This window comes from Hypanus sabinus, chromosome 10, assembly GCF_030144855.1.
Source record: "Hypanus sabinus isolate sHypSab1 chromosome 10, sHypSab1.hap1, whole genome shotgun sequence".
NCBI lineage: Eukaryota > Metazoa > Chordata > Chondrichthyes > Myliobatiformes > Dasyatidae > Hypanus > Hypanus sabinus.
The window spans coordinates 41,260,290-41,285,180 of NC_082715.1; the positions used below are offsets into that span (position 1 = coordinate 41,260,290).

The following is a 24,891-nucleotide window of genomic DNA, read 5'->3' on the forward strand; positions in this document are numbered from 1 at the left end:
TGGAACAATTTAGTGCCTGAAGGAAAGAAACAATCTATTTCAAATTTGGTGTTAATGCTGGTCACTAAAAATTGCCTCCCTTTGTTGTAATTTAAATTGCTGAGAAGTTGATGAGTAAATTAACAATTTAATACAATTTAAACAATACTATATGGAGTAAACCAGGAAGAATCTGAGAAGGGGGAAACAGAGTTAGCTTTTCAGCATAAGCTTATTTGTTTTTAATGCCTCTTCAAAAAGAGTTCATCTTTTCTAATTAAGTATATACATTTGAAGGATCTTTGCATGATTGTTTCATTAGATTATATGAAACAAATTTTCTTTAATCAATCCCAAGGTTGGAGTTATGAGATGAGCAGGGTCAGTGTTTGTGCTAACTCACCTCTAATTAAAAGTTACGACAGTGTTACGAAGGATGAACAGCTCTGATGGGCAGAAGGGTGCAGAGTTGCCCATGTCCCCTCCCCTGGGAGAATCACAAACTGTTACTGTTACCACGCTGCTCATGAGAGAGAGACACAGATAAGAACAAAACAAATTGGAACATCTGCTGCTGAAAACCCTGGGAGAGAGAGACCATATTATGACTCCTGTAAGACTTGCGGCTCTGGAGAGGGCTGTTTACTTGGTACTATTCTGTTTATTAAAATTCCTCAGTGGACAGCCGGAGTGGGTTGGTTTGATGGGCTAAGCCATTCAAAACTGATTGACACCTGAGATCCCGTGAGTGGGGATAAACGTGAGGTCTGGGGTGACACCCCTCAGACACACCGAGACGCACCAGGAGAAACACTAGTGAGCATCAGAAACCCATGAGAAAGTGTGGGGCATTGGAGACCGAACGAAGGATCGGTCAACTTTAATTCACAGTGTTTATAGCAAGGCCGGTGGGGGCTTGTGTGTGTGTCCACCCTTGCCTGGGTGACGAATCCACCACGGAAGAATGGTCTAGCTAAAGGTGAGATGGGTCATGCTTGAATGGCCACAAAAACACATCGACAGATCAAGATCGTAAAGGAAGGTTTGCAAGACAATAGCTGTCACTGTTTGATCGCACTCTCTCTCTCTCTCTCTCTCTCTCCAAGAATTACAACACATCGACCAACAACTACCTCAGCCTGCATGAACAGAACTGAACTTTATATTTCCATGTGACAATTCATTATCCCCTAGACAATGATAGAGCTTGTTTATTATTGATTATTATTATACCCACACTTTTAGGCTTAGTATTGCTAATGTGTATTATCTGTATATTTGTATTGATATTGATTTGTATATTTTATTAATAAATACTGTTGAAAATAGTACCACCAGACTCCAACAGATACTTCTGTCTTTGCTGGTAAGACACCCAGTTACGGGGTACGTAACAACAGATATTGCTAATCAACTTGTTTCTATTTGATATTTGAATTGGTGCAATTCATCTACATAGAAGATGCCAATTTTGTTTTCTTATTCCTTTATTTCTCTCCATTTTCTTTCAATTCAGATGGTGGAAAACCAATTTATTCTCTCTTTCATGCATCGCTTTCTTGAATACCGTGGAGCAACTACCTACTTTGCATTTTGTTTTCCATTCACATATGCTGAATGTCAGGAAATGTTGATACAACTGGATGAAAGATTTGAATATTGTAAACGGCTGACTATAAACAGGTACTGTACAATCTTAGTACCAACAGATTATTCTTAGTGCAATTAGTCTTCCAAATGATTTACATGAAAATGCAATTATTCTGTTGGAAAATCAGTTGCATAATCCATAATTGAATGTTTTATTACTGTTTGGATTTGATGAGTAGGAATATACTATTGTCTTTCAGCTTTAGGAATGTGTATTCAATTAATTAATGTCCAGACTGTCTTTAAGTCTGTAGAAAAACTAAACTTACATTAAAGGTCTGTTCCAGTCAATAGCTGAGACTTGAAGTTTGTGAGAGGAACAGGAAAGAATCATTGTGTTTTGCTCAGTCTTGCTTGTGATTTTTAACCTGTTTATAGGTTCTGTTCCAAATTAAAGATGATATTTTTCACATTTTAGACAAAAAATCCAACCAGAATCTCTTGGGTAAATTTTGTTTCCTTACTATTTTTCTTAGTCTTGCCTATCAGTGATAGTTTTGGTTCAGTGGTAATGTTCCTATCTATATGGCGAAATTCATAGTCAAGTCCTTCTTGAGTGATTTTAATGCACAATCCAGGATGGCACTAGCAAAATACAGAGGTCATGTCTGAAATACCTTTTTTTGAATGAGAGGTTGAACTTGGTGATATCAGGTTATCACCAAACAAGTGGGTTGCTATTTTAATGCTCTTTTTTCTGTACTAGCTCAGTTACAAATATTACATTTTAAAAGTAAGAATTAACTGTGAAGTATTCTATGATGTTCTGAAATTGTAGAAGTTTGGTTAAACTTGTTACTCTAGTTAGGTGCTGACAATTATCTTGCTAATAGACAAAATGTTCCCCTTTCACTTCGGAGTACTGGGATGTTCAGTAACTAGAACTTGCAGACTTTTGTTTTGACTTGTTATCAAAATCAAGACCAGTGATTCTAAATAATAAATGCTTAAGTGGGATGAATAACTGAATAAGCAGTGGTTCAGTCTTGGTTATGCAAATCAAGTGGGATCTGGACAATATGGATTTAAAATGAATAGAGGGAAAGAAATCAACTATTATTTCTTGACGTAGTGGTAGAAAGTATGTAGCTGTCTTTGGAATAAGTCTTACCAATCCAAAATAGCACTTCCCATCTGTAAGTTATGATTATCATTGGGCTTGTTGCATAACTTAGCAATTTGTTGCATAATACGAAAATGCATATGAATTAGGTGACTACAGTTTTGCTACTGACTAAGCAGTTGTGAAAGATGAGTTTTAATTATGAAATTTACAATGAAATTACAAATGGTATAGTTTTTTTAGAGCTGTGGTCATGCAGCATGGAAACAGGCCCCTTGGACCAACTTGTCCTTTTGAATTTCTACAAAGAATCTCTTGGAAAAAATTTGAGTCAACTTTTTTTGACTGTAGAGTGATCTATATTATTTGATTGGATTTATAATTGAAATTTAATTTACAGTACCTAGTATTCATGCTGAAATCAGGTTAAATATTGTCAGATTTATGTTGCCAGTATTGTATTATAATAAATTTGTAGTATTGTTTTTTATTATGGCCAAGATAAAATTTAACATTTGTAGCTTTATGCCAAGGGATGGATATAAGTTGAGTGATGCCAGTATGAAATTAATAATATGTGCATATCCAGTCAAAATGTAGAAGTTGTTATTTTGATAGAAGCATCAAATACTTGTTGGGGAATTGGTGTGAACTTCAGAGGATATTTTAGGTGTGAACTTCAGAGGATATATTAGGCCAAGTCATGCTGGCTGATAGTTCTAGCAAGAGCCCATGGGTGTTGGGCATTTGTAACTCAATGATTTACTGCATATACAAAATAAAAATTGTAAGTCCAAGACATGTTGGATATCAATAATTACATAGCTGATGATCACTGTACAATCATAGAACCTTGTGGTGAAATTGTTCTCTGAAGTGAGCGTCTCGATGATTGCACACCATTAAGGGCTGGCATAGAAGTAGCAGTCCTATTCATTTGTTGACCCTGCCAAGCACCTGTCAGATGCAGATGCTAGCTCTGTACTTCTAGGAAAAATAAATGCAAACAGGCAAGAGTTGTGATGGAGCATGTCAGGGTAGCAGCTCAAGTCCAGAATGATCAAGGTCATAGAGGGAAATAGCAATTGCTAAAATGCAAAATGGTCGTGACCCAGCATTTTCTTGAAGATTTTCCTGAAAAATAGTGTCTCAGCCTCTATCTGTTGCTAACCCTGTTACCTAAGTAATATGTAGGGCTTTATTGAAAGATGTGCTATTGCAATTTTTTTATACATTCACATCTGTTCCCAAGTCTTTGTATCTTTTAAAATGTGTGTGAATTGGAAAAACAATTTGGACAGCACAGATAATTAGAATTGATGTTAATAATTTTCTTTTAAGAGTTAAAACTAAAATTTCAAGTTTTAAATTCATGTTAAGTCTTAAAGGGTTACAATCAGGACCCTGGAGGTGAATAAATAAGCAGAATCTCTTAAAATTTTCAAAAGTTCCAATGTATGCAGCTGAAGATTTAAGCATCAATCAGTTTAAAATCTTCCGAATGTTTACTGTGCAAAACACTTCGCCGAAGGTATTGCAAATGATTTTTGAGGAAAGGGTAGACATATGGACCATTGTAAAAGATCGACAATATATCTGTCTAGTGTAAGGTATTCCTAAGCTGAAATGGCCAGCTCCTGTTTCTGTGGTTGTAGCTGTTGTAACCTATTATGGCACCATTTTTTTTTCTGTATGTTTAACTTGTATAACTCTTAATGGTATTTCTTGTGCTGATGTCCATTGTGTTACAAAGCTACCACAATTTGCCAGAATTTGCCAGAACAGGCCAGAATTTGAAGTTCTCCTTAAGTTCTACAGTGGAGTCTCTTTATCCATATCTCTGTAAATTGACAAGTAATTTGAATTGACCATTGCTTTCTTTTGACATTGTGTGCCTTTTAAAGCGGTTTAATTTTGTGAAGAAATTAACTTGTCATAACAATATTTTCAGCCCTGATGATACTATTTATTATCACCGTGAGCCTCTGTGTTACTCTCTGGACAATCTATGTGTTGACCTCATCACAATTTCTTCATGCCATGGAATGATGGTTGAATGTGAACCAAGACTGGAAAATCTTTTTCCAGACCATTCCATTTCTCGGCCACATCTGTTCTCTGGAAAACAAGTAAGAAAATAGTCGAACTCATTTTATGAAGACTTTTGTGTAATATTGCTTTTTATTTATTGACTTGTAAATTATGTATCATTACATAAACTGTTTTTAATCCGAATGAGTAATTGTTAGATCTTATTTTTAATCCGAATGAGTAATTGTTAGATCTTATTTTTTTTTTTAAGAACTCAACTGCTCATCTCTCCAGCTATCTGAAACGTATCAAGTTTCAATGAGGTAAAGAATCATGCAAATATTTCAGCAGGTTGTCAGGATTAGCCAATAGGTTAGACTTTATCATCAACGCAACCAGTTTTTATGAATCTCACAGACCTAGAAGTGGGTATGACCCAAATGGTGAGGGTCCTTATTGATGAATCCTGCCACCTTGAGGCACCATCTTTTGAAGATGTCCTTGACAGTGGGGAAGCTTGTGACCAGGATGGAGTAGGCTGAGTCTACAACCCTCTGCATTATCTTTTAATCCTGTGCTTTGCAGCCTCCATACTAGGCTGTAATGCAATCAGCCCTACACCATTCTCTACCATACATCTGTTGAAATTTGCTGGAGTCTTTGATGCCATATCAAATCTCCTTAAAATCCTGATGAAGTATTAGCTGCTTCTGTGCCTTCTTCAGGATTACATTAATAGATACTCTGAAATGTTGACATCCAGGATAATAGACAGACATACTTTATTGATCCTGAGGGGACATTGGGTTTCGTTACAGCTGCACCAACCAAGAATAGTGAAGAAATATAGCAATGTAAAACCATAAATAATTAAGTAATAATGTTAATCATTCCAAGTGGAAATAAGTCCAGGACCAGCCTATTGGCTCAGGGTATCTGACACTCGCACCATGTGACAAAGTTTCCCACCGTAGCCCTGAACTCAGCCTCATCTGCCTTGCTGATGCAAGGAGATTGTCTTATTTGCCTTATTGCCAAAGATTTGAAATCCTCCATGAAATTGCCCTTTTGCTTCTTTACAATCTCCTTGTCTCAGAGGAAGAAGAATGTTTTAAGAGCTTTTCTCTTACGCATTCTTACAACAGTCAAAATTCTAATAAATTTCTTTCTCTAGTTTATTTGCACTGTGGCTAAAGGATAATTTGCAAGCCATTAGATTCCCCATCATTGTTTTAAATCACAAATTCTTTGGAACTTGAGCCACCTTGATTCATGAACTCAATAGTCAGGAGAACAGACAGCAGATTCTGTCGACGTGAATGGAACACTTGAGTGATATGTTGCCTTCCAGGTGCCAGGGTCAGGGACATCTCAGATCATGTTCTCAGCATTTTGGAGGGGGAGGGAGAGCAGCCAGATGTCTTGGTACTTATTGGTATCAATGACATGGGAAGGAAAAGCAAAGTGGCCCTGAAAAGAGAATTTAGAGAGCTAGGCAGAAAGCTGAGTAGGACCTCCAGGGTTGTAATTTCTGGATTGCTGCCTGTGCCATACACCAGTGAGGGTAGGAACAGGATGATTTGGCAGATTAATGTGTGGCTAAGAAGCTGGTGCAGAGGGCAGGGCTTCAGTTCTTAGATCATTGGGATCTCTTCTGGGGGAGGTATAACTTGTACCTGAACCTGATGGCTGGTTTGTTAGAGTAGTTGGGGAGGTTTTAAACAATTTGGCAGGGAGGTGGGAACTGTAGTGAAGGGACTCAGGATAGGACAATGATTTTTTTAAAAAAGCAAAGATAGCATGCAGTCAGACTGTCAGGGTTAAGCAGATGATAGGACAAAATTGCAGCCAGCAGCGTGAGTATCAGTGATGCAGAATCAAAAAGGGTAGCAAGTACAGTACTCAAAGTGTTAGATCTCAATGCACGGGGTACAAAAAATAAGGTGGACGATTTTTTTGCACTATTACAGGTTATGCTTTTGTGGCTGTGGAGGCCAGGTCATTGGGTTTATTTAAGGCAGAGCTTGATAGGTTCTTGATTGGACATGGCATCAAACATTACTGGGAGAATGCCGGCGTGTGGGGCTAAGAAAGAGTAAAAAGGATCAACCGTGATTGAATGGTGGAGCAGACTTGGTGGGCCAAATTACCTAATTCTGCTCTTATGTCTATGGTCTTATGTTCCTTACTAAGAACTGCTGAAGAAATTCAATTTACTCAGCCTCCATGCTATTTTTAAAGAGAAAATTCCAAGCTGCTGACATTCTTTGTGATAATTACTTCCTGATTTCATTCCCAAATGATCTGGCCCAAACTTCTAAAATCTTGGCCTTTTGTTCATGATTTCCTACCATTTGTAGAAATGAACATGGATCACTTATAAGCTGTGAATGGAAAAATTAAAATGGTAGAATATAGCAGAGTTGAAAACTTCTATGGTAGAAGATGCAGCAAAATTCTAGAAGCATTGGGGAAGCATGGGTTTAGTGTCAATGAGATATTTCAAGAAATTAGCATGCAAAAGATTAGTACTCTAATAACTCCATAAATGAATGTGAATAATGCATGTTTACCTTGTAACCAACATCCCATTGATTAAGAAGGTGGCTTCAGTGCTGGTAGATGGAGATCAAAAATCAAACCTAGAATTCCATATAATTTGGAATTTGACTTTATTACTCAGTGGATACATATCCATTCAAGAGAGGAGGAATAATATTGAATAGAACGATAGGTCAGTTAGAAACAATAGTAGAAAATGGTGTAGTATATGTGGGAAACTAGCAATTTTTAAATTATTGCCGATTGGATTCCCTTTTCTCTACTTTAGTGGAAGGTATTTTTAAAATCATTTCAAAAGAAACCACGTAAGAATTTGGGCTTTATGGTTACAATTCAGACACTAGCTTGATTGGAAGACTTGATAGTGGCTTGAAAATAAACATAATAAATATATTATCGCATTTTGAATGGTTGAATATAATTGTAGATTAAAGGGACTTGCTGCCCTGGGACAATGTGCACGTACAACAACCAACTAGAAAGGCTAGTGAGCACTGAAGTAAGGGACGTCCCCTACCTTCAGGAATGTTTACCCCTTTATCCCTGAGCAGTCCTATCCTTCCTCTAGTTATCATCCTGTTTTTCTTATACTTGTAAAACACCTTGGTATTTTCCTCAGTGCTACCTACCAAGGTTTTCTCATGTCCCCTTCCAGCTGTGAATCCCTTTTTAAGCTTCTTTCTGACTACCTTGGGGCTTTATCTGATTTTTATTTCCTTAATCTTAAAGTATGCTTCCTTCTTCCTCTTGACTAAATGTTCTGCATCTTGACCATGGTTCCTTCACCATACTATCCTTTCCCTGTCTCAGTGAGTAAACATATCCAGAACTCCTCCTAAGTGTTTCCTAAACAACCTCAGATTTCTGTTCTGTATCTTCCTGAGAAAATCTATTTCCAATTTATGTTCTAAATTATGTTGCAAATTATCTTTACATCAACTTCTCCATCATCTGATTTAACACTGTGGTTCCCATGCCCCTGGCAACTTAGTTTGAACCCTTCCCAACAGTTCTAGCAAACCTGCCTGCAAGGATGTTGGTCCCTCCAGAGTCCATGTGCAAGCCATCCCTTTTGTACCGATCACATCTTTGCCAGAAGATATCCCCAATGACCCACATATCTGAAATCCTGCTCCCTGCACCTGCTCTTTAGTTTCATATTCATCTGCCATATCATCCTAGGTTTTCCAAACCCTTGAGGTCATGTTTTTTATTTTCTACCCCATATTCACAATTCTGGGTTCATCCCTTTTCCAATTTATATTGTGGGTAGCAACATATACCAGGACCTCTGGATGCTCACCCTTTCTGTTAAGAATGCTGTGACCTTAATCAGAGACATCTAACCCCAACACCAGGGAACTAACATACCATCCAGGAAACTTGTCCTCATCCACAGAATCTGCTTGTCTGTTCCCATAACCAATGAATCCTCTATTACAGTCTACTCCTTAAGTGGTCCATAAGGTTTTTTTGTCCATAAGATGGGCAAAATGCTCAAAGACTTGAGTTTGAAACAAAACCGTCTTATGCTCCTTACTTTCTGAGCCACAGAGCCAGATTCAGTGCCAGTAACTTGACCACTGGCTTTTCCCTTGTAGGTCATACTCCCAACATTAGCCAAAGCAGTATAATTATTGAGGGTAACAGCCATAGGGGTGCCCCACACTGAATGCCTATTCCTTTTCTCTCCCCTGATTGTCAGCCACTTACTTGCAACCTAGGTGTGACTACCTGACCACTGGCTTTCCCCTTGTAGGTCATACTCCCAACATTAGCTAAAGCAGTATAATTACATTAATCATCAACACCCAATGCACACCACTCAGGGGGACTGGTTAAGGGAGATTTTAAAAGTAAAAAAAAATAGAGTTGGAGAGAAAACACTTTAAACCCAATTCTCTATTTCTTCCTGTTTAGATTTCCTATGGCATTGCCAAAGCCTTCCAAATGATACACAGTTCATCCATCTCCAGTTCTCTAAGGAGCTGCAGCCAGGTGCACTTTTTGTAGGTTTTATCATCAGGAACATTGGAGGTCTCCCTGATATCCTACATCCTGAACCTTACCTGAACATGATTCACACCTTAGCCTCCCTAACCAAAGCCTCAGTAGTTCTCTTCCGTTCAGCATAGCTGCACCCAGAACATTACTTATTTCTTCAATGTGAAGCCTTTTTTTTAAACATAAGGAGTTGCTGTCCCGACATCTGGGCTATTTACTCCTCCACTTCACCTCAACCCTCAGAAATGACCCTACACAAGAAAATCTGCAGATGCTCGAAATCCAAGCAACACAGACAACTGATCTTAATTACTTTTACCGGCTGCTGCCAAGTATTATTGATTGGCTAATTAGCTAATTGAGGTACATCAATTCATGTACATTACTACAGTTCTGTTTACTACAATAGATGATAAATTGTTTGATTTAGTTACCATTAATAATTTGAAAGTAAAATTATAGCCTCTGCTTACTCTATCTTTATTCTTGCCCATTTTGTAATTGCCTAGAATTAGCACGTTGTACGTACTTGGGGCTTCATATTCTGAGACTGACAGACTTACAAATGCAGCAATTCCTGGGGATAGAGGTTTCAGGATATCTGTTCAACATATGAAGGCAACACTAAACAGGAAATGTAAACAAGAAGAAATAGAGAATTGGGTACAGACAAGTGCAGTTTAAAGTGTTTTCTCTCCAACTCTATTTTTTTTTAAACTTTTAAAATCTCTCTTAACCAGTCCCCTGAGTGGTGTACATTGGGTGTTGATGATTAATGTTCAGAATTAGCAATGCTATAACTTAGAATTTGTTAATAAGTGAACAAATGTTCACTGTTCTGGAGTTATTTTATATTTGTCAGTTGTTGCTTCAAATTATATGCATCTAGAACATATTTGATAAATTGACAAATATAAAGTGGTTGTCTTCTATTTTAGGTATTTTTCCTCAGCAGTCGTGTGCATCCTGGTGAAACTCCCTCCAGTTTTGTGTTCAATGGTTTTCTGGAATTTATTTTGCGAGCTGATGATCTTCGTGCCCGGATGTTGAGGCGAATGTATGTCTTTAAACTTATACCCATGTTGAATCCAGATGGTGTAGTGAGGGGACATTATCGGTAAGCTAGTAAATATTTAATTGCTGAAGCATTAAAGCAAAGTCTATAATTAATTTGTTTCCTTTCATTCTGTTGGCTAATCTGTATTATGCTGGGAACCGGTATGATTGAGCTGAGTATTAGCCAGCAGGTTTACAAGTAGATGATGGATGTAACATGAATGTAAGGAAGGACAAGCTAATGATTGGGTACAAATGCAGACAGAGCAAAGAGTGAAATTGTACCATAGAGGCAAAATTCAGAAGGGCAAAGAATGTAGGACTGAAGATGCTGTATTTAAATGTGCACAGCATTTGGAATTAGGAGGGCAAACTCGTGGTGCAATTAGAGATTGCTCAGTATTACATTGTGGGCATCACTGAGTCATGGCTGAAAGAAGGCTGTAGTTGGGAGCTTAACATCAAAGGATATGTGTTGTATTGAAAGGACAGGCAGGAGGGCATAGTCACTGTACTGCTTTGTTGGTAAGAGATGGAATTACATCTTTAGGAAGGGGTGACATAGCATCAGAAATTGTTGAATCATGGTGTGTGGAGTTAAGCTGCAAGGGTTAAAAAAATATAATGGAAAAAAAAATATAGGCCTCCAAATAGCCAAGATGTGGGGTTGAGATTGCAAAGGAAGCTGGTAAAGGCATGTAATAAAGATGATGACACAATTGTAATGGGAGATTGGGAAAATCAGGTTGGTGTCAGATTGCAAGACGGAACTTGTTGAAAGCTTTCGAAGCTTTTGTTGAAAGTTTGTGCTTGAGCCTACATGGGAAAAATGTTAGATTGGCTATGTGTAGTAACCCAAATCTTATTAGAGAAGTTATTGGAAAGGAACCCTTGGAGACAGTGATCACAATATAATTGAATTCATACTGCAGCTTGAGAGGGAGAAGCATGAGTCACATATATCGGTATCACAATAGAATAAAGGGAATTACAGAGATGTGAGAGAAAGCTTGCTCAGATGGATTGGAAGAGGATACTGGTGTGAATGACAGTAGAACAGAGATGGCTGAAGTTTCAAGGAATAGCTCATGAGGCGCAGGATAGATAGGTCCCACAGAAGAAGTTGTTCTCAAATGGCAGGGGCAGGCAACCATGGTTGGCAAGGGAGGTTAAGGACTGCATCAAAGCCAAGGAAAGAGCATACAAGGTAGCAAAAGTGAGTGGGAAATTGGATGATTGGGAAGCTTTTAAAATCCAACAAAAGGCAACTAAAAAAGCTATAAGGAGGGAAAAGATTAAATATGAGGGCAAACTAGCCAATAATATAAAGCAGATACCAGAAGTTTTTTCAGTTATATAAAGAGTAAAAGGGAGTTGAGAGTTGATACTGAACCACTAGAGATGATGCGGGTGAGGTAGTAATAGGGAACAAAGAAATGGCAGATGAACTTAATGAGTACTTTGCATCTGTCTTCACTGTGGAGGACACTAGCAGTGTTCCAGAGGTCTGTGAGTGTCAGGGAGCAGAAGTGAGTGCCATTGCTACTACAAAGGAAAAAGGACCAGATCGAGTGGATGTGGAGAGGATGTTTCCTGTGGTGGGGCTATCCAGAACTAAAGGGTACAATCTTAAAATTGAGAGACGACCTTTTAGAACAGAAGTAAGGAGGAATTTTTTTTAGCCAGAGAGTAGTGAATGCTCTGCCACACACTGCAGTGGAGGCCAAGTCCATGGGTATATTTAAGGTGGAATTTGGTTGTTTCCTGATTGGTCAGGGCATCAAAGGATATGGCGAAGAGCCAGGTGTATGGGGTTTAGTGGGATTTGGGATCAGCCATGATAAAATGACAGAGCAGGCTTGATGGTCCGAATGTCTAATTCTGTTCATGGTCTTATGGAGACTTGAATTAACAATTTAATCAAATCAAATCATCTTTGTTTTAATCTGACATGCTTTGTATTTGCCAGGACTGATTCTAGAGGTGTGAATCTGAATCGTTTCTATATGAATCCAGATTTTCATTTGCATCCTTCAATTTATGCGGCACGTGCAGTCATCCTCTATCACCATGTCAACAATCGTGTGCCTTCGGACAATTGCGAATTGAAAATGTTCTCGTCATTTTTGTCCAATGGTCCTTTATGGACAAAAAACTTGAATCATTCCGTCAATAACTCTTCAATTTCCTCTGAGATCTCACTGTCAGAATTGGAGAAAAGCAAAAATTTCAAGAATGTTGCAAACAGTGAAGTGGACCGCCTCATTTCCTTTAAAGACCATGACCAAATAGGTCCATTGATTCAAAGCCAAAATAATGATAAGCAGTTGTTTCCAGAATCACACTGTGAGAAAATTAATAAGTCGAATAGTGAAGATACACTCAATGAGAAAGCAATTGATACTTCTGACTCTGCAGAAAATGCAGAGCACATTCCTCCTCATGAGAGTGGGATTGCCTACTATGTGGACTTGCATGGACATGCTTCAAAGCGCGGTTGTTTTATGTATGGAAATTGTCTTCCATCTGAAAGTAACCAGGTTAGTTTCCATTGTCTGTTTTTGAATGATTGCTTGGGACATTGCATGCATGAGCCAACGGTAACTTTATTTGATTTTTTTTAAATACTGTGTTTGCTTGGTGGAGTTAATTTTGCTTTGATCACAAATCTAGGCAATGGATTCCATAACCCCAACTCTAGAAAGAAGCTCTTGTATTACAATTCTTTAGTATTGGCTCTTGTATTTTTGACTCTTAATTCCAGAAATATTAAGGACTGTCTTGTTTTATTCTTTATAATTCTAAACACTCAAACTTTAAGCACTAGGCACTAACTCTAAACACTAGATTCAGAAGGGCAACAACATGAGACAGAGTACTATAAGCAAGATTTTTGTATAGTATCAGCATTACCACTTTTCGATTCTTCCATTAGCTCTTTTTTGCTTGTCCTGGATTGATCTTGAAAGTTGATGATAGCTTCCGTCACTTTTCTGGTGATTAACTGAAGAACAACTGGGAGGTAATTTGTCAGACTGGCTGCCAGTATTGTAACTGTTCTGGAATAGTTGGCTAAAGGTAGTGTTCACTATCACATCATTAATACCTTAGCTGGGTTTTTGTTCAGTCCAACATTTAGGAATGTCAGCCATTTCCTTTAGTGGATGCTTCACACTGCGATCATGGTGGAAAGAATGTTAATGACATCACAAATCTGTTGTACTCTGAAGTGGCAAGTAAACTAATAATACAGAATTCTTGAGGTATGTTCAAAAGATAGAAACCTAATTCCCTTTAGAATGTAATTAAAATAAAATTACATAATGCAGGTCCTTTGCAGACCTGTATCCTAAAGGAGTATCAACTCTGCCTTCAGTATTATTCATCTCCTAACAGATCACAATCAGTAAGGACAGGCAGCAACACCTCCACCACAATTATCCTCAGCACTGGCACCTCATAAGACTGCATCCTTAACCACTAACTCTACTCCCTATAAAGTAAGGCCTGCATGGCCAGATTATGTTCTAACTTCATCTACAAGTTTTAAGATGACACTATCACAGTGAGACAAACCTCAATGATGAGTCACGGTGCAAGAAGAAGATAAGAATCTAGTGACATGGATGTTATGACAGTAACCTTTCCCTTAAATGTCAGCAAAACAAAAGAGCTGGTCATTTACTGCAGGAAGAAGGGTGGTGCACAAACTCCACATTAGCTGAATGGAATTAGGACTTTGAGTAGTCCATTGAGGAGCTGTTGTCTTTAAAAGTGTACCTGGAAACTTTTTCAGCCGGCTAATCCTTGACACCAAATGTTGTAGACTTTGACAGTTATTTGAATGTCTTTGTCTTTGTCATTAGCATCATTGAAAACTATTTTAGTTTAAAAGTTTTTTAAAAACAAGGAGCTAAAAAATCTGAAAATATATAACTGAAGAGAAAACCAGCATCTTTCTTGTTATTCATTACTTAAATAATTGATTTGGATGTGAATGTACAAGAGTTTGCAGTAAGTAGATTGTTGAAAGGCACTGCTAGAATTTACTTAAGGAACATACACAAAATGCTGGAGGAACTCAGAAGGCCAGGCAGCATATATGGAGAAGAGTAAATGGTCAACATTTTGGACTGAGACCCTTCATCAGGATAGGGAAGAAAAGATGAGAAGTCAGAGCAAGAAGGTGGGGGAGGGGAAGAAAGAAGTACAAGGTGGTAGGTGATAGGTGAATCTGGGATGGGGGGAGGTCTGAAGTAAAGAGCTTTGGAAGTTGATTGGTGAAAGAGATAAAGATCTGGAGAAGGAATCTGCACGTGCTAAGCTCATCGACTTAATCAACTTTGCCTTCATGTTCCAGCCTCCTGTCAAATTTACCTGGTCCATTTTCGACACCTCCTTCCCTTTTCTTGATCTGTCTCTGTCTCTATCTCTGTAGACAGTTTACTGATATCTTTTATAAACCCACTGATTGCCACTGCTACCTGGACTTCACCTTTTCTCCATCCTGTTACTTGTTAAAATGCCATGAGCTTCTCTCAGTTCCTCTATCTCTGCCACATCTGCCCTCAGGGTGAGGCTTTTCATTCCAGAACTAATGGGATGGCCATTTTTCAAAGAAAGGGGGCTTTCCTTCCTTCACCATCAATGCTGCACTGACCTGCAACTCTTCCATTTCAAGCATGCCTCCAATCACCCTATCCTCCCATCACCCCACCAGGGATAGGGTGCCTCTTGTCTTCACCTACTACCCCACTAGCCTCCGCATCCAGCACACAATGCTCAGTAACTTGCACCATCTCCAATGGGATCCCATCATCAAGCACATCTTTCCCTTCCCCACCCCCACTTTCCACTTTCCACAGAGATCGCTCCCTACGTGACTCCCTTGTCCATTAATCCCTCCCCACTGATCTCCTTTCTGGCACTTACCCTTGTGAGTGGAACAAGTCCTACACCTCCTCCCTCACTACCATTCTAGGGCCCCATACAGTCCTTCCAGGTAAGGTGACACTTACCCGTGAGTCTGTTGGGGTCATCTACTGTATCTGATGCTCCTGGTTTGGCCTCCTTTATACCAGTAAGACCCAATGTAGATTAAAATACTGCTTTGCCGAGCACCCATGTTCCGGCTGCCAGAAAAAGCGGGATCTCCCGATGGCCACACATTTTAATTCCACTACCCATTCCCATTCCATCATGTCAGTTCATGGCCTCCTCTACTGTTGCGATGAGACCACGGTCAAGCTGGAGGAGCAAAACCATTTATTCCGTCTGGGTAGTCTTTAAACTGATGGCATGAACATTGACTTCTCGAGTTTCCAGTAATTGCTACTCCACCCCCCCCCACTTCATCATTCCCTCATTCCTGTTTTCCTCTTTCACCTCATCTCCTTACATACCATCACCTTTCCACTGGTACTCCTCCCCTTTCCCTTTCTTCCATGGTTTTCTACCCCCTCCCATCAGATTTCCCCTTCTCCACCCCTTTATGTCTTTTACCAGTCTACTTCCATTATTTCACACCTTCCCTTTCCCAATTTCATCTATTACCTACCGCCTTGTATTACTTCCTCCACCCCCCCCCCCCCCCCACCCACAACTTCTTGATCTGACTTTTTTTTCCCGGTCTTAATGAAGGGTCTTGGCCTGAGACATTGATTGTTTACTCTTCTTGATAAATGCTGCCTGGCTTTCTAAGCCCCTCCAGCATTTTGTGTCTGTTGCTTAGATGTACAGCATCTGCAAATTTTTGCGTGTTTCTGCTAGAATTCACTTGTTTAAATGAAAACGTGACCAAGGCTTCAACAAGCATGCTGTCAAGTGCAGAGATCCCAGAACTACTGGCAGCTTTTGAATCCTTTTATTTTTGTCTCCTGTTGTTATTCATCTTTCTTTATGCACACCACTCCAGACAAACCACCTGTAATTCACATGCCTTCAGCACACTGTCAACTAGCAGGTTTCCACACCATAATAAGACCATAAGCTATAGGAGCAGAAGTAGGCCATTCGGCCCATCGAGTATACTCCGCCATTCAATCATGGGCTGATCCAATTCTTCCAGTCATCCCCACTCCCTGCCTTCATCTCATACCCTTTGATGCCCTGGCTAATCAAGAACCTATCTATCTCTACCTTAAATGCACCCAATGACTTGTCCTCCGCAGCCAATCATGGCAACAAATTCCACACTTGCCACTTCTTTGCCCATTCTCCTAAACTATCTAATTTTCCCTGCAGGCTTTGTTTCCTCAACACTACCTGCTATTCCAACTATCTTTGTCTCATTGATATCAATAATAGGATCCCTTTATTCCCACTCTCTGTTTTCTGCCGACCAGCCAATATTCCACCCATGCTAGTAACTTCCCTGTAATTCCATGGGCTCTTATCTTGCCAGGCAGCCTCATGTGTGGCACCTTATCAAAGGCCTTCTGGAAAACCCAAGTATACCACGTCTACTACATCTCCTTTGTCTATCTTGTTTGTAATTTCCTCAAAGAATTGCGGTAGGTTTGTCAGACAGGATTTTCCTTTCAGGAAACCCTGCTGGCTTTGGCCTATCTTCCAGATCATCCATAATCTCATCCCTAATAATGGATTCCAACAACTTCCCAACCACTGATGTCAGGCTAGCAGGTCTATAGATTCCTTTCTGCTGCCTCCCACCCTTCTTAAATAGCAGAGCAACATTTGCAATTTTCCTATCATATGGTACAATGCTAGAATGTATCAATTCTTGAAAGATCATCATTAATGCCTCCACAGTCTCTCCAGCTACTTCCTTCAGAACCCTAGGGTGCATTCCATCAGGTCCAGGAGATCCACCCTCAGACCATTGAGCTTCCTGAGCACCTGCTCAGTCGTAATTTTCACTGCACAAACTTCACTTTCCTGACACTCTTGAATGTCAGGTATACTGCAGATGTTTTCCACTGTGAAGACTGATGCAAAATATGCATTCAGTTTCTCTGCCATCTCTGCATCTCTCATTACAATATCTCCAGTGTCGTTTTGTATTTGTCCTATATCTATCTATCTTTGATACTAGTCGCCAGCTTCCTTTCATAATTCATCCTTTCCTTCTGAATGACCACCTTAGTTTCCTTCTGCAATTTTTAAAAGTATTGTTTTTTTATAAATAATTATCACAAATAATTATTTTCTAATCCCCATCCCTCACTATTTTGCTGCAACTTTCACCATATTTTATTTGTAGTTTTTCCTAGCTCCGATCAAGGGACATGACATGTTATCTGTATCTCTACATATACTGTTTTACCAACTGAATAACTGAATACTCTTGGTTTTTTTGTGCTAACTCTGTCAGTTTGATCCACTGCTGTGCTTCATATTCACAGAGCTCTGGGATGACATCCTTTATAGGATGTCAAGCTGCAGTTACATGGTAAAGAGAAGACTCCATCCCCTGTGGTACACGAGTCACTAGCCTCCATGCTGCAAAAACAGCCATTAACCACCATCCTCTGTTTCCTACCTCCGAGCCAATTTTGAATCCAGTTTTTTTATAATTACTTCTTCTGTCTTGCCTGAGTATTCTGAATTCCGAGGTATTGAGTTGCCAGGCCTGTCCATCTTTTAATCATGTCTCAGTGATGGCAGCAATATCATGGTTCCCAGATATTAAAGTTTTAAGTTAATCTTATTTAGATTCTTTGCATTAAATTAAATGCATTTTAGCTTTGTATTTCCCTAACATGGATTTTACTTTCTGTTTTGACTAGTTGACATTACCATCTCCTTCAGAAAGCCCTGCAATTGACACCTTGACTATAGCCCCAGGAAGGCAGTATATTGTCCTAGAATCTTGTTTATGTAGCTGCCTCTTCTCCACTCCTCCTCCCCACCACCATTGATAGAATCCTCTAACACTGTCACTCTGTAGCCTTAATTTTCCTTTCCATGCAGCAAAGACTTCCATAGTGTCAAAAACTAGGTTTTTGCTGCTTTTTTCTGGGAGACCTGACCTCAACAGTGTCCAACACAGAATACCAATTTTGAAAAGGGAACAAGCAAGAGGGCTTCCTGCACTTTCTGCATGCCTGTGTGTAAGGGAATGATAGGCAGGTTACAAGAATTTAGGTCAATGAAGGAGAAGGAACACTCGTAAGTTGCTGCAGGGTATTTTATTAGAGTAGAAGTGAAACGAAAAAGAAACATGAAGGGAAATAAAACACTAAGTCTAAAGCAATGTGTAAAATAATTAATAAAAGAATATGTCCCACGCCCTTCTACTAAGTTATGCAAAGGATTAACAAAGCTACAAGTCTAAAACAAAGTACAGAATAATTAATTCCGTAGCAATTTTTCCACCCTTCTCATCGAGGACTCCAATTTATGACAACTGGGCTGGATTCGGTCGGAGGACAGAAGTCCAGTAAGCTTGCTCACTGTTTACACTTAAGCACATGATTTCTATTTTATTTATTTTCTAATCTATACATACCAATCAGCTACAATTCTAAAATGAATTATTTCGTAATAATAGACATATAGGGAAGATCTTGTGTTTCGCACTGAACTGGCCTCACTTGTTTCAGAAAATCTTATCAGTCAAGAGCTTACTTTGCCAACCAAAATGGTTTTGCTCATCTTTGAAAAAGAAAACAAGTTATCACCTTCCTTGATGGCTTACATCTGTATACTTCAAGGTCTCATGGACCTTATGAATCAAGAGCTTACACTTATCTTTCTCACTAACAGGCTTGCTCATTATGACTAGGAACATTTCCAAACCAAGGTCTCAGTCTGCTGCCATTACAAAACCTAGAATTATATTTGATAACTGCATTGTTTCTGTTGTCTCTACAGGTAGAGAATATGTTGTTTCCAAAGTTGATATCCATGAACTCAGCTCACTTTGATTTTGCGGCTTGTAATTTCTCTGAGAGAAACATGTATGCCAAAGATAAAAGGGATGGACAGTCTAAAGAAGGAAGTGGCAGAGTGGCAATTTACAAAGCCACAGGAATTATTCACAGGTGATAGGATGCTTAATGAGCTCATAAATTGGATTGGATACAAATATTCTTTGGAAATGCTTAAAATCTTGATAAAACTTATCATGTTCAGTTTTATAGTTTACTTTATTAGCAGCTTGTTTATTCACCAAATTTGGATTGGAAACCAAATTTTGCATGGTTTACATTATCTGGCATTACAAACATGGAAAGCTGAAAGTATTATATTTTTCAAATTTGAAGTTGTTTTAAAAAACTGTTCAATTTGGCCTAAATATTTATATTCAAAATGAGCACATTTTCTTCAGTGTGTATAAAATTTTCCAAAGCTTTTACTTTCAAACTTGGTAATACTATTATCTGACCTGTTGGACATAATGAAATACAAATAGTTGATATATTAATCAATAAAATATTCTGCTTTCTCTGTTGAAAAAACTTTGAAATCCATTCTTAATTTAAAGTCAATTATCTTGTACAAGTTTTTCATAATGGACTGCATTGAAAGCTACTTGTAAAGTTTAGCTATTTGGAATTTTGTCACTTTAATTTTGGGGAGGATGGTGCCACTTATCTAAATGTTAAATTGATTCTAATCATGGCATGGCCTTGTGAGCATAAGCGTATCTGGAATGTTATGGTGCTGCTCAGTATATTTTTCTTTTTATGACTTATTTGATTGTGATAGATGGTTCTTGTATGATAGACTTAAGACTGATTGTACTGTATTATATGAAAGAAAAACTGAGTAATTCATAGTAGTTTTTCTTATTTGTCAGCTTAACCACTTAATTGAATATTAATCTTGCGGAAGAATGTTTCCATAATCTATTCGATTCTTCTTAATTTTTGTATTCTATTCAGCAGCTATACTTTGGAATGCAATTACAACACAGGCCGTTACGTGAATTCAGTCCCTTCTGCATGCCATGATAATGGACGAGCAACTCCACCACCAGCACCTACCTTTCCTCCTAAATACACTATAGAAGTCTTTGAGCAAGTATGTGAAATTACAGATTTACAGTTTGTACTTTAAGTATTCACAAATTTATGATTTTGGCAATATTGCAGTTTAAGATAATATTTCAGTTATAGTTGCATTCAGTACAGACACACAGCATCATTGATAATTATTTGTTTTTTGGAAAAGTATAAATGAATAACCAGGATTTTGAGGTCTTCAATGAAAAATGTCCCTCTCCATCCAGAACATTTAATAGTTGTCCAGAGACTTCATAGACTTTCTGTTGTGCAGTGATGAGTGGGCAACATCACGTATTTTTAATTCATTTCAAACAGGTTGCCTTTACAAAGGAGCTGTGCCAGGTGTGAGAAGAACAAATATCAGTGAAGATCTTTAATCAATCAGATTAAAGAATCTTTGCTGAAGTGCACAAGGCTTAAACTTGACAGAATAAATTAGAATAGTTAATTATTGTAAATCATGTAACCTGGGGCTAACACAATTGAAGGAGATTGCAGCGAAATGGGGGAAAAACACACTTAAGGAAATGAGACTACACACAATACAGGCAAAGACATTATTTTCAGTTCACAATACGTACATTGTTAATTCATGATACTTGTACTTGACTTCAGCCCAGATGTTTCTTGTTCTAATTGATAAGGAAAATTATTCAGTTAAATATTTAGGATGCCCAAGTGGGTAGTAGGCAAGTATTGCAATTACACAAACAGATATACATCTTGAAACAGTAGTAATTTAATAAAGTAATGTAATTTTATGCTTAACAGGGCATGTTTTACTTTTGCTAGAAGTTACTCACTTTACTATATAATAAAGGTGAGTGCTGAAAGCTTCACAAATTTGAAGTAGCAAAAAACGTTTTCATGGACAGAATGCGTTAATGCTTTCTAATTGTCTTTAAAAGGCATTGGCTGATTTTTGTATTTAATGACACTGTTCTAATAACATTTTGTAAATTGTCCTGTCAATTCAACTACTAAAAATAAGTAATGCCAAAGCTCTCCAACAAAGGCATGTGAATTTCTTAAACTAAAGAACATCCATAATAGGCTCGTTGTTTTTGATGCACAAGGAATGATAACTACACTGTAACCAGGATGTAGCTCCAGAGTAATTCAGTATTCCAAACAATTAGACTTTAAATTGGCAAAATATAAATTAACTGGGTATCTCTGGCTTGGATATCTGAATGTGGAATAATTGTAGGTGGGGTTCTGAAACAAAGTGTGGAAACTAGTGAGTCAGTCGAAAACACTGCATGATTGTCATCTTGAGCGGAGATCAAATGAGGAAGTCAGAGCTCAGTTTTTCAAATGGATTGTAATGAATATGAGATGTAAAATTCTGAGATATTTTAATCTCGGAGAAAGTCAAACTCCTTGTCTAATAGTAGAATATATTTGGTAATGGTATCAGGTGTATGTCACTGAAATGGTCCACAGTGAATGGCTTATGTGTTAATGTTCATGTGATTAGGAAAAACTAATCAGCAAAGTAGCTTGAAGTACAAATTTAAGGTGGTGACAAATTGGCATATAGGAAGGAGATTGAAAATCCGGTTGAATGGTACCATACCAACCTTTCACTCAAGATCAGCAAAACCAAACATCTGATTATTGACTACAGGAGGTAGGAACTGGATATCCATAAGCCAGCCTTAATTAAAGGATTGGAGGTGGAGAGGGCACATAACTTTAAATTCCTTGGTGTTGCTACTTCAGAGGATCTGTCCTGGAAGCAGCACACGTGCCATTACAAAGAAGGCACAGTAGTGCCTCTACTTTCTTCAAAGTTTGCACAGATTTGGCATGTCATCTAGAATTTTGAAGAACTTCTATAGATGCGCAGTGGAGAATATCCTGATTGGTTGCATCATGGCCTGGTATGGAAACACCAATGGCCAAGAATGGAAAAACCTACAAAACGTGGGGGATACATCCTAATCCATCACAGGAAAAGGCCTCCCCATTTCTGAGCACATCTAAAAAAGAGCGCTGCCACCAGAAAATGGCATCCATTATCAAAAAATCCCACCACCCAGGCCATGCTCTTTTCTCATTGCTGCCAGCAGGTTTGGGAACAGTTATTGCCCTTCAAACAACATGCTTCAGAAACTTCATTCACCTCAACACTGAACTGATCATTCAACACAACCTATGGAATTGCTTCAAGGACTCTGCAACTCGTGTTCTCAATTTTATTAGTATTTGTTTTTCTTTGTATTTGCATAGCTTGTCTTTTGCACATTGTTGGTTTGTCAGTCTTTGTATGTAGGTTTTCATTGATTATATTGTATTTCTTCTGTGAAAGTCTGGAAGGAAATTAATCTCAGGGTAGTATATAGTGATATGTCTGTACTTTAGTAATATATTTACTTTGAACTTCATGGAAAGAATTCAACATTTTCTTGATGACACTATCCAGGAAACAAATAAATAATAGACTGTATCTGAGGCATAGAATTGAATAATATAAGAGTTAGTTAATAATCTTATAGTTATTTATCTTCTGGATTGAGTGACTGAGAAAATTGTAAGTTCAAAGATTCCAGAAGTATGGAATAGATACTTGACTTGGTAAATCTGATCTTGTGCTTGGTCAGCCATTTGAATGGAATGAGAATTATCCATTTGAAGAGACTGGGAAAGGAGGAGAGCTATGGCTTTTATCTAAAAGGTATTATTTGCTCTGTTGAATAGCTTTGTGTTCCACTTATTTTCTCAGATAGGGAGAGCTCTAGCCATTGCAGCTTTGGATATAGCTGATTGCAATCCTTGGCCAAGAGTTGTTATGTCAGAGTACAGTTGTCTCACAAAACTTCGAGCATGGATGTTGAAGCATGTTCGGAATATAAGAAGCACAGCAATGTCGAAGAGAAATGGTATAAGAGTTTGGAAAGGTTCCAGGTAGGTAACAAAATATTTTGTGATGGTAATTCATTGTTTGTGACCTGAATGTAACTTTCCTAATTTTCACCATTTTTTAAAGCTATTTTTCATCATTAAGGTTTGTGGGAGTCCTGATATATTAGCAGTAATAACATTGAAATGAACTTTTTATAGCTATGTGCAAATGGCTATATTTTTATGAAGACTGTAATATCTAGGAGCAGAATTAAGCCATTGGGCCAATGCAATCTGCTCTGCCATTTCGTCATGGCTGATTCAATTCCCTCTCAACCCCATTCTCCTGCCTCCTCCTTTCACACCCTGACTAATTAAGAACCTGTCAACCTCCACCTTAAAGACATTGAGTGACCTGACCTCCGCAGCCACCCATGGCAATGAATTCTACAGATTCACTGTCCTCTGGCTAAAGAAATTCCACCTCATCTATGTCTTAAATGGACGTCCCACTATTTTGCAGCTGTGCTGTCTGCTCCTAGACAGCCCCAGCAAAAGAAACCACCTCTTCACATCCACTCTATCTGGGCTTTTCAGCATTTGGTAGGTTTCAAGGAAATTCCATTCCTTCCCCTCCCCAGTGACTACAGGCCCAGAGCCTTCAATCGGTGCTTGTGTGATAACCCTTTCATTCCCGGAATCATTCTCGTGAACCTCTGCTGAGCTCTTTTGAATGTCAGCACATCCTTTCTTAAATAAGGGGCTCAAAACTGCTCACAATACTCCAGATGGGGCCTCACAAGTATCTTATATAGCTTTGGCATTGCAACCTTGCATTTATATTCTAGTCTCCTTTAAATGAATGCTAACATTACATTTGCCTTCCTTGCCATTGATTCAACCTGAAAATTAATCTTTAAGGAGTTCCGCACGAGGGCTCCCAAAGCCCTTTGTACCTTGGATTTTTGAATTTTCTCCTCATTTAGAAAATGATCTTTGCTATTAAAGAAATAGTAGTTTTTGCCTAATTTACCTATTTTAGTGAAACTTAAAGTCAAGCATAAAGTTCCAGATAACATGACTATAAAGTTAGTTATCCATGTTCCAGCAAATAATGAAAACAGTACTTTGTTTATATTGAAAATTATTATGCATCTTCATCGAATATTTATTCAGCCTAAGACAACTGTATCTATAATTGTTATTCAAAGGAGTTGAAGAATACAGTTTAAAAAAACACAGCAATGTGGATTCAAAATTTAGGTTATTTTCATTATCTAGTTTATTTTTACAGCTCTTAACTGGGTTTATCTTAATGTGAAAGGCAGGAGATAGATATTTTAAAAGTATGCCCCATGAAATCAGAGGAAAGGATGGACCTAATCTTACTGATGTCGGTGGAAAATATTTTGGAGATAATAAACAGAACTCTTAAGCTTTAACATTGTTATGAAAAAGGGATGGAGGATGGATTGGAAATTAGGGTACTGAATTTGGGATATGGCCACGAGCAATATCATAGTGCAGGTTCTAGCAAAAGTAGGTTTAGTGCAATTACTCGTGGTGGATAATTCTACATCTGACTAGTAGGAGTGATTCAGAAGTGAAATAGTGAGACGTCAGGATTCCTTAATGTTGAAATCTAAGGATAACAAGTCTAAGAGCCCCAGAATGTCCAGGAATGTTGTGGAAAAGATGAAGGAGATATAGTATGTACAGAGAACTAAA

The 24,891-nt window shown here is 38.3% G+C and overlaps 1 protein-coding gene across 9 annotated transcripts in view; it reads left to right on the forward strand.

Annotated features, from left to right (window-relative positions):
• The window catches only part of agbl5 (AGBL carboxypeptidase 5), a 129,099-nt gene that overhangs the window by 29,257 nt on the left and 74,951 nt on the right, over positions 1-24,891 (forward strand). For 7 of the 9 annotated variants that reach the window (XM_059981740.1, XM_059981743.1, XM_059981745.1 and 4 more), the window contains exons 4-10: positions 1,496-1,662; positions 4,644-4,821; positions 10,228-10,406; positions 12,315-12,885; positions 19,181-19,350; positions 20,194-20,332; positions 23,045-23,226. In XM_059981740.1, coding sequence (XP_059837723.1) covers positions 1,496-1,662; positions 4,644-4,821; positions 10,228-10,406; positions 12,315-12,885; positions 19,181-19,350; positions 20,194-20,332; positions 23,045-23,226 — 1,586 coding nt within the window. The remainder of the gene's footprint in view (positions 1-1,495; positions 1,663-4,643; positions 4,822-10,227; positions 10,407-12,314; positions 12,886-19,180; positions 19,351-20,193; positions 20,333-23,044; positions 23,227-24,891) is intronic. The other 2 variants (XM_059981741.1, XM_059981749.1) reach the window with 1 other exon arrangement.